Raw genomic sequence first — 16,866 nt, forward strand, 5'->3', positions numbered from 1 at the left:
TGGATTCATATTTCCATCACATTATACGCTGCTCGTTTCTATGGTTACGACCACCCTGTAATCCATCAGTGGTGGTCGTGCTTGTACACTATTGGAAAAAGCACCAGCCTATGTGCGCTTCCACAGTCCTGGCCTTGCTAGCAAGGCAGCCAGGACGCTACTGAAGCCCTGGCTGCCATGGAAATCTCCCTGCTGACGTGTGTACAGAGCACAGGGCAGCAGGGACAGTGTGAGGTCCTATTCACCCTGATAGAGCTCTATTAGGGTGAATAGGACAAGGGATTAAAAGATCCCCGGTTCAAGCCCCTAAGGGGGGAAATAGTTATTAATAAAAAAGTAAAAAATAAATAACAAAAAACACCAAAATATTTAGTATAAATCACCCCCTTTCCCAATTTTACATATAAATAGAAAGCAGGCGACGTTTCAGTCGGCTTACTGGGACCTTTCTCAGGCTTGAGAAAGGTCCCAGTAAGCGGACTGAAACGTCGCCTGGGTGAATAAAGATCCACTATTTTCACCTACGGATGTGCTGCGGTGCTTTCTATTTTTGTATCACACACCTTGGTTAGGTGTTTTATCGCTGGCACCCGATCCTCTATTACTAGGAGTGCTGCCCTGAATTATCGTTATTAAATATATAAACAATAAATAAATAAAAATAATCACCACGTCCGAAAAGTCCAAACTATTAAAATATATATTTTTTTTAAATCTCCTATGTGGTGAACGCCGTAACAGAAATTATTATTTTATTTCTTTTAAATGCACAGAATATCGGTATAAGTTATCGGCTATCGGCCTGAAAGTTCACAGAATATCGGTATCGGCTCTAAAAAATCAATATTGGTCGATCCCTAGTCGTAACCATGGAAACGAGAAATGTATAACGTGTAGTAACTTTCTCTACATGATAAATGCCATTTGCTGAAGGGACACAACCCCCGGTGCGCTTTGGATGTGGCGTTTTCGTTACACAGTTTCTGGTGTCTTTATTCTATAGGCAGCCATTGTTCTCTTTTGGGCCTGCTTCAAAAAACAATGCAAGGGTAGGTTCACACAGAGATTTTCGGAGGAGGTTTTGAGCTAATCATTCCTTTATATTACTGATTCCACTTCTGGCTTTGGCTGAAAAACCTACATAAAAATCTGTCTTAAAACCGTATTACCTACCCCAAGTGTCTATGTTTGTTACTTTTTTTTTTTATGACATTTTTACGCTTTTTTTTTTTTCCCATGGCTTTTTTCATACTGATCTACAAAGGATGTGACATCAGAGGGGGTACATACATGCCTGCAGAAAAACTCAAAGCTTACAAAAGAAAAAAAAAACTGAAAAAGGCATGTGCTAAAACAAGAAAAAGGACAAAAATGCTATAAAAATACCAGAAATGACACCAACAATGCAGCTCCAGTGTTTTTGGATGAAAAAAAGCAAACCCAATACTCTAGTGCGGCGGCTCATTGAATGAGATATTAGATAAATGAATGGGGTGTTCCCATCTGGTAAAGTTATGGTATATGGCGGTGACCTCTGAGAACCGCTGCACCTCCATCAGAGTGCCACTGTACAAGGAGAAACTTAAAGGGGTTCTCCAGGAATTAAAGAAAATGAAAAAACTTAAATATTACTTTATTATAAATATATTCCCAAATACCTAGGCCATGTGTGTCTGGGGAGCAATCATCAGGAGAAATAAAATGGCCGCCGTCCTATTAGTGCACACAGAACATGTCCTAATCACACAGCAGGACAAGTTACTTTACAACACTGAGGTAAAGAGCTGCCTCATCCTCCTCTCTGCTCTGTCAGGGATTATGGTCCTGAATACAGCTGATAAGATCTTCAGCTCATGAGAAGCCATTAAGTACAGAGATGACGGGCTGCGGTAATGGAGACTGCATACAAAAGGCTGCTGCTCAGTCATTACCCCCACCTGCTCTCTGTACTTCATGTCTCCTCATGACCTCCATTCCTGCAGAGATTCAGCTGAAGATCTTATCTGTATTCAGGAACATAATCCCTGACAGAGCAGAGAGGAGGATGAGGCAGCTCTTTAGCTCAGTGTTGTGAAGTAACTTGTCCTGCTGTGTGATTAGGACAGGTTCTGTGTGGACGAACAGGACAGTGACCATTTTATTTCTCCTGATTGCTCCCCAGACAAAACAAGCCACCCCCATCACCTTCAGGATCACAGAGGTCGGGGTCCCCACTGATCATTAAGTGACAGGCCACCCCTTTAGAAATAACCCTGAAATCTTGCTGTGCTGTGTATACTGCTGCGTGACGCATATACTGGGGGGGGAGGTGAGTAGTCTCATCAGCAGGATTCCAACGCAAGCTGGAGGCAGACAACAGGATCCCACCATTGATGAGGACAGTTCCCCTCTTTCCCGTACAGTGACCTCTGCACAGGTCACAGAGCATGCCCACAACTCTCTCCTATAGAACTCAATGAGTTCTCTCCAATCCACAGGCTCCTATGGTCCTTGTGGCTGCTGTAATGCACATCTCTAAAATGCTGTTAACAGAGCAGAACCGCAGCGTACCCCCCCATAATTACGTACAGAACAAAGAATAAAACAAATCTACAATCAGCTGTATGTTGGTTTTATAAAACAATTGCATGAAATAATTCTGTAGCGTCTTTTTGTCGTTCCTCTATTATTCCTCCTGCAAATACACCACTAAACTGCAGAACGGGCACTACCATTCCTCTTGTCAAAGGGGTGGGATAAGCAACCTCTTTGTGAAACTACAACTCCCAGCATGCACACTTCATCTACTGTTCTCAGAACTCTCATAGAAAAGAATGGAGCATGCTGGGAATTGTAGTTTCACAACAGCTAAGGTGCCGAAGGTTGCTGACCCCTGATCTAAGGCCTTATTCACACTCCCACGGTCCGCGAGGTCGTTATTTCACGGAAGAATGTCCAATTTTTGTCCATGTTCATAAATCCCTCCTGCCCATTAACAGACCCAACACAGATGGCATCCGTGTTTCATGGATCGTTGCTAGGAAATGCTCGACATGTGCAGCGTCGGTGCAATACCAATGACACGTGGAGAGCGAAAACCAGACCAAGCAGGGATCCTTCATGGACAAACCAGGGCAGAAAAACGCTCCAAGCACAGACCTCAGTTGTGTAGGTGGCACAGCGCACCATTGGTACTGCCCATCTATGCCCCTGAGCGTTCGCCTCTCTGAAACAGAAACTACATGTGGGCAGACACCGCAGACTGGCATTCCTGTGTCCTGCCACACAGAATGGCATCAAGGGACTCAGGTTCTGCAGATGGGTTCTAGGTACAGTGTATGTAGGAAATGATACTTGGCACAGAGCACTGGCAGGACGGCCCTGGGCACAGCGTATGTTTACAGTAATACCCGGCACTGCCAGTGCAAAGGACAGGGCACAGAGAATGAGGAAGAGTATACAGTCCTGGGAGTAGTGAGTGTGAAAGCTAAAAATGGGCACAGTGTATGCCAAGGACAGCTCTGGCATGGTGATAGATGGTACTGGGCACACAGTGTATGCCAAGGACAGCTCTGGCATGGTGATAGATGGTACTGGGCACACAGTGTATGCCAAGGACGCCTCTGTCATGGAGATAGATGGTACAGGGCACAGTGTATGCCAAGGACGGCTCTAGCATTTCTGATAGATGGTACTGGGCACAGTGTATGCCAAGGACGGCTCTAGCATTTCTGATAGATGGTACTGGGCACAGTGTATGCCAAGGACGGCTCTGGCATGGTGATAGATAGTACAGGGCACAGTGTATGCCAAGGACAGCTCTGGCATGGTGATAGATGGTATTGGGGACAGTGTATGCCAAGGGCGGCTCTGGCATGCTAACAGTGTACAGGGCACAGTGTATGCCAAGGACAGCTCTGGCATGGTGATAGATGGTACTGGGCACAGTGTATGCCAAGGACAGCTCTGGCATGGTGATAGATGGTACTGGGGACAGTGTATGCAAAGGGCGGCTCTGGCATGCTAACAGTGTACAGGGCACAGTGTATGCCAAGGACAGCTCTGGCATGGTGATAGATGGTACTGGGCACAGTGTATGCCAAGGACGGCTCTGGCATGGTGATAGATAGTACAGGGCACAGTGTATGCCAAGGGCGGCTCTGGCATGGAGATAGATGGTACAGGGCACAGTGTATGCCAAGGGCGGCTCTGGCATGGAGATAGATGGTACAGGGCACAGTGTATGCCAAGGGCGGCTCTGGCATGGAGATAGATGGTACAGGGCACAGTGTATGCCAAGGGCGGCTCTGGCATGGAGATAGATGGTACAGGGCACAGTGTATGCCAAGGGCGGCTCTGGCATGGAGATAGATGGTACAGGGCACAGTGTATACCAAGGACGGCTCTGGCATGGTGATAGACGGTACTGGGCACAGTGTATGCCAAGGACAGCTCTGGCATGGTGATAGATGGTATTGGGCACACAGTGTATGCCAAGGACGCCTCTGGCATGCTAACAGTGTACAGGGCACAGTGTATGCCAGGGATACGAGGACGGTCCATGTGGAGTATACAGAGAGGCCCGCAGTATACATGGCGGCGGACACTGACCTTCCCACACGCGCCATCCCCTATGATGACGATCTTCAGCTGCCGGTCCTGGCTCTCCTCCTCAGAGTCGGACATGTCGCTCTCACTCGGCGGCCGCAGTATTATGACACCGGATTTACAGCAGCGCTAAGCAACCGGACGCCATGTTCACTGGAAGCTCGTCACTGGCTGCCGCTCCGGAGCAGACCATGTCCGATCCCGGGGGTGACAGAGGGAGCGGGCTGACTAGGCCCTGCGTCACACACCCGTCACATAAGTGTACACACAGCTTTATTCCCGCGCGTTATTTCATGTGACTGTCACTGTGTGGAGAGCCTCTGAAAAAGGATAAACTCCCCTATGATTGAAGAAATGGTTTGGTCCTATCAGTGACGCTGCTCGGTAACTAAGGTGAATGAGGTCAGGATACAGAGGGAGCCGGGCACCGACCTGGGGCAAAGCCGGGGGGAATTGTAGCACAGGGGGTGGCACATGAGGGTGAATCGGCCGCTCATGTGCCAGGAGGGTAGATGAGACAATAGTGGGGTGTGCACACATGGTGCTAACGAAAACTGACCATAGCAACCAATCAGATCGATCCTTTCACTTTCTAAAGTAGCTGTGGAAAATGAAAGGTGGAATCTGATTGGTTGCTATGGGCAACTAAGCCAGTTCTGCTTTCCACCAGTTTTGATAAATCTCCCCTTTTGGTTTGTGACCTTCTATAAACATATATGATGTGATATGTTATGATAATTTCATTTTCCAAAGGAGCTCTGACAAATGAAAGGTGGAAGCTGATTGGTTGCTATGGGCAACTAAGTCCGTTTTTTCTTTGCATCAGTTTTGGTCACGTGATCGGAAAACTGACCTGAAAACGGACTGAAAATCTTCTCTTTTCAAGTCTATAATTGCCCGGATGTGAGTCTCATAGACTTGCATTGAACAGGAGACTTTCAGTCATACGCTGTGTGAATTGTCAGGTCAGTTCGCTGATTATGTGACCAAAAGGGGAACCCGGGGAGGCGGCATTACATAGAGGATGCACCTGGCGAGGAAACTCCCCATACCTCAGTTGACATGATGCCCGGTAATAATGGGCAAAAGAATAAAACACTGTGCAGGAGTATCATTATAAATGCTCCGATCATAAGGGACTCAGGAAATTGTAAGGCCTTGTGCACACTGCCATGTCCGTATTTCGGCCCTCCAAAAAATGGTTCCACAAGACGCAGATACCTTCCTCATGCATTCTGTATTTCTCCCACTCCTATCAATAGAAAGGCAGTACGGACAAGAATAGGAGCTGCTCTGTAATATGCAGAATGGCCACATGGCTCTGCAAAAATCCGGAGGTGTGCGCGACCACATAGGAAATAGTGAGTCAGAGTGATCCATGTACGGCGCTAGTCGGATCTTTAAAGATGGCACCCACTTACGAGCAAAGCAGGCGTCATAGCCATCTGGTGCCTGCTGTTTTAAACAGCAGACATCGGGGGCTAATGTCTGCAGTCGTCAATAATGCCAATCGCAGACATTTAACCCCTCAAATGGTCAAAATGTGACCACTGCATCTTAGAGCTAAAAAACTTGTGCGCATGTGCTCCCAGGGCAGAGTGATCCGAGGCTGCCACAGCTGTGTTCCTATGGGGACCCTGCCTGTGGCCTCTATAGGAACATACCGTAGCGAAATTCTCATAGACTTCAATGCTAATGCCTTGGAGTCTATGACAGAAACGACTTGATGATCGCATGTTTAAGTTCCCTAGGAAAAAGAAAAGTTTTAAAAAATAGAATTTTCAGTAGCATTAAAATAAACAATAAAAAATAAACATGATCGGCACCTGTACTATTAAAATATAAAAATATTACGAATGGCATAATGGAAAAAAAAAATTAAAATACAGTTCACCATTTTTGGTAGCTTGACCTCTCAATTTTTTTTAATAAGAAGTGATAAAAAAGCCATACACACTCCAAAATGGTATCACTAAAAACTACAGATTACCCGCAAAAAATGAGTCCTCACACAGCTCTATAGACATAAAAATTAAAAAGGTTATGGGGGGTCAGAATAGGATTCAAAGAAAGAATTCGTTTTTTTCAAAGTTTTAAATTTCAGTATTAAAACACAATAAAAACTACCGTATTTTTCGCCCCATAAGACACCGTTTTTTCCCCCCCAAAGTGAGGGGAAAAGGTCCCTGCTTCTTATGAGGTGAATACTAATGAGCGCTTCCATTATGGAAGGGCTCATTAGTACCGGAGGACCGGGAAGCGGTGAAGGCTCTGTACTCCCCGCTTCCTGGTCCTCGGCTGTCGGCTGTCAAGGCTGCGCACAGCGTGAGGGCGCTCTGTGACCTCATGCTGTGTTCGCCGGTTCACAGCACAGCCGACGGCAGGAGGAAGAAGAGCACGGGCGGTAAGAAGCGGCGGCATCCAGGACCAGGGGAGGTAAGTGTTCTTTTAACTTTATGTCATCTGAGGCATGGGGCATGTCTGAGACAATGGGGGCTGAAAAAAGAAACATGGAGGCTGGGGACTGATCAACGGAGGCATGGGGGCTGATATGAGACTGGGGCTAATCAAAAGAGGCATGGGGGCTGATATGAGGCTGGGGACTGATCAAAGGAGGCATGGGGGCTAATATGAGGCTGGGGACTGATCAAAGGAGGCATGGGGGCTAATATGAGGCTGGGGACTGATCAAAGGAGGCATGGGGGCTAATATGAGGCTGGGGACTGATCAAAGGAGGCATGGGGGCTAATATGAGGCTGGGGACTGATCAAAGGAGGCATGGGGGCTAATATGAGGCTGGGGACTGATCAAAGGAGGCATGGGGGCTAATATGAGACTGGGGGCTGATCAGAAGAGGCATGGGGGCTGATATGAGACGGGGGCTAGTCAAAAGAGGCATGGGGGCTGATATGAGGCTGGGGACTGATCAAAGGAGGCATGGGGGCTAATATGAGGCTAGGGACTGATCAAAGGAGGCATGGGGGCTAATATGAGGCTGGGGACTGATCAAAGGAGGCATGGGGGCTAATATGAGGCTGGGGACTGATCAAAGGAGGCATGGGGGCTAATATGAGGCTGGGGACTGATCAAAGGAGGCATGGGGGCTGATATGAGACTCGGGATAATCAAAAGAGGCATGGAGGCTGATATGAGGCTGGGGACTGATCAAAGGAGGCATGGGGGCTAATATGAGGCTGGGGACTGATCAAAGGAGGCATGGGGGCTAATATGAGACTGGGGGCTGATCAGAAGAGGCATGGAGGCTAATATGAGACTGGGGGCTGATCAGAAGAGGCATGGAGGCTAATATGAGACTGGGGGCTGATCAAAAGAGGCATGGGAGGCTGATTTGAGACTAGGAGTCTGATCTGAGGTCTGAATGGGGTCTTATTTATATTGGGGCTCATATCTGATTGGGGGGTCATTCACTCTGATTGTGGGTCTGATCTGAGGTCTGATTAGCATTGGGGGTCTGATTGCTGGTCTGACCTGAGGTCTAATGAAAAATATTTTTTATTATAAACCTAGGGGCGTCTTATAGGACGAAAACTACAGTATATAACTAAGGTATCATTGTAATCGTACTGACCTGGAGAATGAAGGGCAGTTTTATTGCATAGTGAACGGTGTTAAAAATAAAACCCGTTAAACTGTTGCATAATTGAATTTTTTTTTTCCAATTTCACCCCAGTTGTAATTTTTCCCACTACATTGTAAAGTAAATGGTGCCATTAGAAAGTACAACTTGCCCTGCAAAAAGTAAGCCCTGCGGAGTTAGGACTGCGGAAAGGATGGGAGTCAAAAACGGAAATGGAAAACTGCACAGGAACGTTTAAACCAGGCACAGTGTCTTGTAGGACCAGCTCAGCTGAAGGTAATGATACCTTTCACTTAGCGATCTGTTACTTTATTCTGGAGAAAAAGTACTTTATATCCATATGCAAATAAGCAATTAAGTGGAGCGAGGGCGGGCCCAAGCTACTGTATGCACCCATGCCCCTCCTACTTCCTCTGCCAGCCCCTCCCTCTCCTTGATTGACGGGGCCAGGTTTCTGCATAGTCATCCCTTCTGGCCCTGTCAATCAAGAAGGAGAGGGAGGGGCTGGCTGAGGAAGCAGGAACGGCACGGGTGCACATAAGGGACTGGGTCCATCCTCGGTGCACTTCTCCAGAATGAAGCAACGGATCAATAAGTGAAAGGTATCATTACATTCAGCTGAGCTAACCCTACCTTGTGCCTGGTGACAGATTGCCGTGAGGGAATTATCCGAACCCAAGGATTTTGGCAGGACTGGCTTACTGTTTACTTTGCATGGGGGTGTCCCAAATCTCTGAATTCCACAGTTCCTCCCAGTAACCATAGTCATTTCGCTGTCTGTTTTCTGATGATGTACGTTTCTCTGCTCTCACATAGTTTTCAGATGATTTCATCTTCAGAATTTGTTCCACGATTTCCCACCAGAGGGAACAGTGCGGCAGCCCCAATCCGTTGTGTCATCGGAGATCTTTTATTATGGAGGTAGGAATGTGCTCGGCCTCAGGTTCTCAAACTCTAACATCAGGCCTCGGTATTACTAGATTATTGATTCAAATACACAAAATTCTGCACTCGAGCTGCGCCTGTTGTGCATGTTCTTCTCAGCCTACTATAATGTGGTTCTTCTAGAAAGGAAATGCAGGAGTCAGCAACCCCCAGCATTCCTACAGTTGTGAGACTACAGCTCCCAGCTAGACTTGTCACCATACCAGAATTTTTCTGTTCGATTTCTATACCAAAGTATGATAATACTCAATACCAATTCAAAAGCATGCAAACCCCCCCCCCCCCCCCCCCCCACAAAAATATAAAGTCCACCTTAGACTGAACTCAAACGTCTGTGGAACACGGTCCGGGAGATACCGGATTGGCATCCTGCTTAGTGCAGCAGCGCATGGCATCATTGGTTGCTTTGACACTGTGCACTTTGTGCCGCTGCCGCAGTACAGTAATACACTCGTATGATCTATACTAGTGTATTACTGTACAGCAGCGGCGGCACAAAGCGCACGGCGTCATAGGAACCAAAGACACCGTGCGCTCCTGCACTAAGCAGGATACCAGTCCGGTATCTCCCGGACCGCGTTCCACTGACGTGTGAATTCAGCCTTAGTCCACAGCCTTCTTGATCCCTGTGCTCTCACCCCTCGCAGCCTTCTTGATCCCTGTGCTCTCCCTCAGGTCTCACCCCTCGCAGCCTTCTTGATCCCTGTGCTCTCCCCCAGCTCTCACGCCTGGCAGCCTTCTTGATTTCTGTGCTCTCCCCCAGCTCTCACCCTTCGCAGCCTTCTTGATTTCTGTGCTCTCCCCCAGCTCTCACCCCTCGCAGCCTTCTTCATCCCTGTGCTCTCCCCCAGCTCTCACCCCTCGCAGCCTTCTTCATCCCTGTGCTCTCCCCCAGCTCTCACCCCTCGCAGCCTTCTTCATCCCTGTGCTCTCCCCCAGCTCTCACCCCTCGCAGCCTTCTTCTCCCTCAGCTCTCACCCCTGGCAGCCTTCTTCATCCCTGTGCTCTCCCCCAGCTCTCACCCCTCGCAGCCTTTTTGATCCCTGTGCTCTCCCCCAGCTCTCACCCCTCGCAGCCTTCCGCCAGCTCCTCTGACACACCCTCCATAGTGAATATCCATCACGTACTGTACACACACCATACTAGACATTCATGAGACACACCATAGTGATCAGGGGCGGATTGGCAATGTACCCTACCGGGAAACTTCCGGGTGGGCCGACTGCCTAAAGTATGTTGTGGGCCGGCATCAATTTCATTTTACGTATTGTGTCTTGATAAGATTACAGCAGGGCGAGCCACGGCCTGATGTCCTCACTACAATACACATTACAGGCCGCAGTCAGCCCTGCTGCCATCTCAGTATCATGCCACTGTCACAGCAAGTCAAAAAGTAAGACAGCACTACCTGCTGAGGTGTCTCAGTAAGTCCAATTGGTGGCGGTGCCTGTGGTGTCAGATCCCGGCCTCTAGGATCCCCCAAAATGCAGAAACGGAAGAAAAAACCGCGGCACTCCAACTTCTCAAATCAGATCCGTGTTTATTTCTCACCCAGCGAGCGACATTTCGACTCAAAATGAGTCTTTATCAAGCTTGATAAAGACTTATTTTGAGTCGAAACGTCTCACGCTGGGTGAGAAATACACACGGATCTGATTTGAGAAGTTGGAGTGCCGCGGTTTTTTCTTCTGTTTCTACTGTCACAGCAAGGCCGCAAAGTGTATTGTACTGAAGGCGATGGCCACCGCTGGCCCTGCTGTAATCTTATGCCCACCTCTGTGTTTTATAATGCGCTGAAGCCCGCCCCTGTACCTCCTGCTGTCGGGTCCTTTGACACCGGACAGCAGGACAGAGATCACTGCTCTGCCCTCCGGATGTCAAGGGACCTGTGGCTCCCCCCACTCCCAGCGTCAACGCAACTGACGTTGTGTCGTCCTCCCTACCCCTGTATGTGGGGAACAGCACTCAGGTGAGTTTCTTTTTTGCCAGCCCTGTGACAATGAGGCGGTTTGGGGGCGGGGCGCATTAGGTGGCTCTATAGGGACATTACTGGGGGAAGAGGGGGGCATTGCTATTACCCCTATATGGACATTACTGGGAGCAGTGGGGAAATTACTGGGGCTATATATGGACATTACTTGGGGTGGGGGCATTGCTGTGGCCGCTTTAGAGACATTACTGGGACGGGGGGGCATTACTGACTGCTCTATAGAGACTTTACTGGGGGCAGGGGGGCATTACTGTGACCATTATAAGGACATTACTGGGCACAGGAGGAGGCATTGCTGTGGCCGCTATAGGGACATTACTGGGGGCAGGGGAGGGTATTGCTGTGGCCACTATAGGGATATTACGGGGCAGGGGAGGGCATTGCTGTGGCCACTATGGGGACATTACGGGGACAGGGGAGGGCATTACTGTGGCTGCTATAGGGATATTATTAGGGGCAAAGGTGCATTACTGGGGGAAAGGGGGTATTACTGTGGCTAATATAGGGACATTACTGGAGGAAGGAGGGCATTACTAGAGGACAAGGGGAGGCATTATTATTACTGAGGGCACTGTGGGGCATCATTACTGGAGGCACAATATGTGGCATTATTATAATGGGGGCACAATACAGTACATAATATTAATACTGGGGGCATTATTATTACATGAGGCAGCATTTTTAATACTGGGGCATTATTAATACTAGGGCACTGTAGGGACATTATTATTAATGGGGGCACTGTGGGGACATTGGTATTACTGGGGTCACTATTATTACTACTGGAGGAATTATAGGTGGCACTTTGTTGTTGGGGTCAGGCATCTTTGTTGCTGGTGGCACTATAGGGGACATTATTATTTGTACAGTATATTATTTGGGGGCATTGGGGAGCGCAGCAGGCTCAGTATTGGGGTAGCAGCAGGATGACAATGTTGGGGCACCATGGTGGGGAGGATAATGGAAATTTGAGGACTCTAAGATGTCTGTGTGTCAAACTCTGCAGAGATGGAACACGGCTAGAAGATGTCATCATGTGTTGTCTGGTCCTAACGGAGAAGATGAGGAAAGAGAACGTCTATATCAGAGGAGACGTCACTGGATGTGAGAGGTAGGTGATGCTGCACTCCCCTGTATGTATGGTAACGCTGAAAGACCAGTCAGAATGCTGAAGGTAGGGCTGGCTCTCTGCTGCTGCCTGGGTTTTAACTCTTCATGGCGGAGGACTTGGCAGTTGACACTGGCCACCACAGAGGGGCAGCTCCTACAGGGGTTTTTGGTTCTGCAGCAGTATATTGTGCTGCAGTGAGCTAAATAAAAAAAATTGCAGCATGATATACTGCTCCCTCTATGGTATTCCTAGCCCTGCCTACTCATGTTGGCCCCACCTTCTCTCAATCTGGACCAGCCCACAACATAGGGCCAATTTTAATTTTTTTTTCCAGGGCCACTCTATATTCCCAATCCGCCCCTGATAGTGAACATCCATGACACACACCATAGTTAAGATCCATGACATACACACACTCCATACTGGACATCCATGACACACACCATGGTAAAGATCCATGACATAGACACACTCCATACTGGACATCCATGACACACACCATGGTGAAGATCCATGACATACACACACTCCATACTGGAGATCCATGACACACACCATGGTGAAGATCCATGACATACACACACTCCATACTGGACATCCATGACACACACCATGGTGAAGATCCATGACATACACACACTCCATACTGGACATCCATGACACACACAATGGTAAAGATCCATGACATAAACACACTCCATACTGGACATCGATGATACATCCACCATACTGGACATCGATGATACATCCACCATACTGGACATCCATGACACACACCATACTGGACATCCATGACACACACCATACTGGACATCCATGACACACACCATACTGGACATCCATGACACACACCACACTGGACATCCATGACACACACCATACTGGACATCCATGACACACACCATACTGGACATCCATGACACACACCATACTGGACATCCATGACACACACCCCATAGTGAAGATCCTGCTATTCATATACAAGGCTGCATCAGAGGTATACAGTAAGACAGCTAAGGACAGTGATTGGCTTCAGCAGTCACATGCCATATACCTCTATGTCACTGCTGCAGCCTTGTATACAGACATCAGGAGGAGAAGCGGAGCTGTGATGCGGAAAGCGGCTGGAGAGAAACGGGTCAGTATAGGGTGTTTTTTATACTCAGACATTTAGTTGCACAACTCCATTTGATAAGATGACATAACGGTACTTTTACACTTGCAGCAGAGAGATCCGGCAAGCAGTTCTGTCGCCGGAACTGCCTGCCGGATCAGGCAAAATGTATGCCAACTGATGGCATTAGTAAGACTGATCAGGATCCTGATCAGTCTTAAAAATGCCTGATCAGTCGAAAAAATGCATTGAAATGCCGGATCCGTCTTTCCGGTGTCATCCGGCAAAACGGATCCAGCATTTATTTTTGTCACCTTTTTTTCAGTCTGCGCATGCGCAGACCGGAAGGACGGATCCGGCACTAATACATTCCTATGGGAAAAAATGCTGGATCCGGCATTCAGGCAAGTATTCAGTTTTTTTGTCCGGAGATAAAACCGTAGCATGCTGCGGTTTTCTCTTTTGCCTGATCAGTCAAAACGACTGAACTGAAGACACCCTGATGCATCCTGAACGGATTACTCTCCATTCAGAATGCATGGGGATAAAACTAAGCAGTTCTTTTCCGGTATAGAGCCCCTAGGACGGAACTCTATGCCGGAAAAGAAAAACGCAAGTGTGAAAGTACTTTAAAAAAACTTTTTGGATTCAGCAGTCCGACAGATTGTCCCCTAGTAAGTCACAGGCAGATTTCTGATGACAGTCCCATATAGGACTGTCTGATCCGGGGTCACAGGTGTCCAGGTATCTCCTCCCCCTCTCACTGGAGTGAAATCTTACATCATCTAGAGCTAGCGTATTGTCACGAGGGTGTCAAGAACCACGCCTGACTCCGTTATACCCGGGGTCAGGAAGTCGCAGCGGTTGGCTGCGCGCTCTATGCAGAAAGATAGGGCTGTTTCTTTATGGTAGCTTTCTGGGTTTGCTTTGCAACCCTTTTTGGCTCACTCAGGGATCCGTAGCTCCTTCTCCTCAGCTGTTCCTTGTCCAGCACTCCCAATCCTCCTTATATTTCCCTCTCCCACTTCTCTGGTTGCCAGATATAGAGCTTCCTGCCTGGACTTCTATACTGACCCACTGGATCTGTGTTGCTGCGTTCTCTGGTTGTTGGTCCAGAACTTTTCCCTCCGGATCCCTGTTGGACCTTTGTGGTCTGCTGTGGTCGCCCACCTGGGTCTATGTGTTTGTCTGTATTGTCTGTCCTCTCCTTGGTGGTTTCCTTTTAGTGTCAGTGGTGCGGACTAGTGATCCCACCACCCCGTTCACTACCTAGGGCTCATCTTATGGAAAGCCAGGGTTTAGGCACGTGATCGGCGTACGGGTGAGGAACCCGTCTAGGGACGTCAGGGCAGTCAGGTGCCAGCCTCAAGGTGAGTCGGGGTCACCACCTTTCCCCCTCCCTTGGGCAGGGCCTTCCCTTTTCCCACCCTTTGCGTGACGCCGGTCATTACACGTATGTCATCTCTACTTCCAAGTCACGTCATAGAGCAGATCATACGGAACGTAGCTGCTAATTAGATGATAAGTAAATGAATGGCGACATTGAACCGCATGAAGACGACCCCACCTCTAATGTACAGAACTAGAGGGGGCAGCATGTCCTGACACTTGTGGTCTCTGAACAGTCGGAGCCCCATAGGTCTATGTGTGAGGCTGATCTGAGCAAAATGTCAGAACCCACAGTCCCAGCCACCCCTATAACCTGCAATAGCACCATATTACGGCACAGGTCACACACACATAGACAAGGACTATGCCGCTAGACAAGGGTTCCCCCTGGGGCGCGGGGTCTAGCTGAGCAGGGCCCATATTTATTGACTTGTCTGCTGCTATGTTATTTATGACTGTTTGTACATGAACCCCTGAACTGTAAGGCGCTGCGGAATATGTCGGTGCTATATAAATAAAGATTATTATTATTTTATCTGCCTTGCCTCACAAGACACCAGCCAGCCGCTCTGAGACTGTTTATGAGCCCTCTGTCCACGGAGGAGGCCACCTACAAATCGACGTCTTGGGCCATGTAAGGATTTCTCCATCCGTCCAGCAGCTCACTGCACTTTCTTCTGCTCCACTGCCACAGACCTGGATCCGCTGATGAGAACATGACATGCACTGCGTTTTGCGCCCCCCAAGTTCTCTATTTGGTACTGCTACTAAGCTGCACTATTGCATGTATGGAAATGCTGACAATGTTAGTATCGAACCAAACCAGGTATCAAAGTATTGATATTATTGATCTTTTGATGCTCCCAGAATGCTCTATTCGCTTTAATGGAAGTTCCGAGGACAGCCAGGCATGTGTACATACTGGGGGTTGTTTCACCAGGAGTGCCAATGTTTGCCGATCCCGGCAGTCACGTGGACGTAGGTCACATCAGCGCTGCAGCTAAGTAGACAAAGCCCACCTGAGTGTCGACCCTGGAGCGGTGGGGAATTTAGTAACATTTATCACATTGCTATATTTCCTTTTAATGCCGGACAGTCCCTTTAAAGGATTTGTCCCAACTCCACAACCCCTGTCCTTTTAGACATCATAAATGACTCAGATATAGTTGTATAGTGGTATCTCACTCTCTCTATTGACATATATATCTATATACACATATAATGCATTCGGAAAGTCTTCATTGTCATGTTTTATGTTGCGGCCTTGTGCTAAAATAAAATAAAATAAAAAATACAAGTTTTTCCCCATCATTCTGCACTCAATCCCCATAAAGAGAAACCTAAAAAAGAATTTTAGAAGTGTTTACAAATTAATAAGGAAAAACTAAAATCTGATTTGGACATTGACATAAGTATTCAAACCCTTTACCCAGAACTTAGTTGAAGCCTCTTTGGCAGCGATTACAGCCTCCAGTCTTCTTGGGTATGATGCTACAAGGTTTGTACACCTGGATTTAGGGATTTTCTGCCATTCTTCTCTGCAGATCCTCTCAAACTCTGTCAGATTGGATGGGGACGTTCGGTTTACAGCCATTTTCAGGTCTCTCCAGAGATGTTCGATTGGTTTCAAGTCAGAGCTCTGGCTGGGCCACTCATAGACATTCACAGAGTTGTCCCCAAACCACTCCTGTGTTGACTTGGCTGTGGGCTTAGGGCAGGGGTGCACAACCATTTCTGGTTGGGGGCCACATTGTCAGCCTGAACCAATTCCAAGGGCCGAAAATTAAACTTAAAGGGTTTCTGTCATGAGAAAAATCGTTATGTAGCTGGCTGACATTAGCGATGTACCTGTATGACTTACAGTATATCTCCCTGTCTGTTGCCGTTCGCTCTAAATAATGACTTTTACAACATGCAAATGAGCCTCTCACCGTTTAGCACGCCCTTGTAAAGGTGATTGACATCCTCGGTCTCCTCTGTGCCCCGCAAATCCCGTGCCTGAGCCGTCCATTTTAGTATTAGGCGCAGTGAGTGACGAACTGCAGCAGGCAAGCGTCCTTCACTCACTGCGCCTGCGCCTAGTACTAAAATGGACGGCGCAGGATTTGCGGGGCACGGAGGAGACCGAGGAT

At 48.0% G+C, this 16,866-nt stretch overlaps 1 protein-coding gene and 1 long non-coding RNA gene across 4 annotated transcripts in view; one reads left to right on the forward strand and one right to left on the reverse strand.

Moving 5' to 3' along the window:
• The window catches only part of RAB28 (RAB28, member RAS oncogene family), a 152,691-nt gene extending 147,826 nt beyond the window's left edge, over positions 1-4,865 (reverse strand). For 2 of the 3 annotated variants that reach the window (XM_044296454.1, XM_044296465.1), the window contains exon 1: positions 4,591-4,865. In XM_044296454.1, coding sequence (XP_044152389.1) covers positions 4,591-4,665 — 75 coding nt within the window. In that variant the 5' untranslated portion in view covers positions 4,666-4,865. The remainder of the gene's footprint in view (positions 1-4,590) is intronic. The other variant, XM_044296444.1, reaches the window with a different exon arrangement.
• A 3,793-nt stretch (positions 4,866-8,658) lies between these two features.
• On the forward strand, positions 8,659-16,030 carry LOC122930098. The gene is made up of 4 exons (XR_006388108.1): positions 8,659-8,787; positions 9,002-9,106; positions 12,127-12,231; positions 15,288-16,030. It is a non-coding gene; the product is annotated as an uncharacterized LOC122930098 (long non-coding RNA).
• The last annotated feature ends 836 nt before the right edge of the window (positions 16,031-16,866 follow it).

This window comes from Bufo gargarizans, chromosome 1, assembly GCF_014858855.1.
Source record: "Bufo gargarizans isolate SCDJY-AF-19 chromosome 1, ASM1485885v1, whole genome shotgun sequence".
In the NCBI taxonomy this organism is placed as follows: domain Eukaryota; kingdom Metazoa; phylum Chordata; class Amphibia; order Anura; family Bufonidae; genus Bufo; species Bufo gargarizans.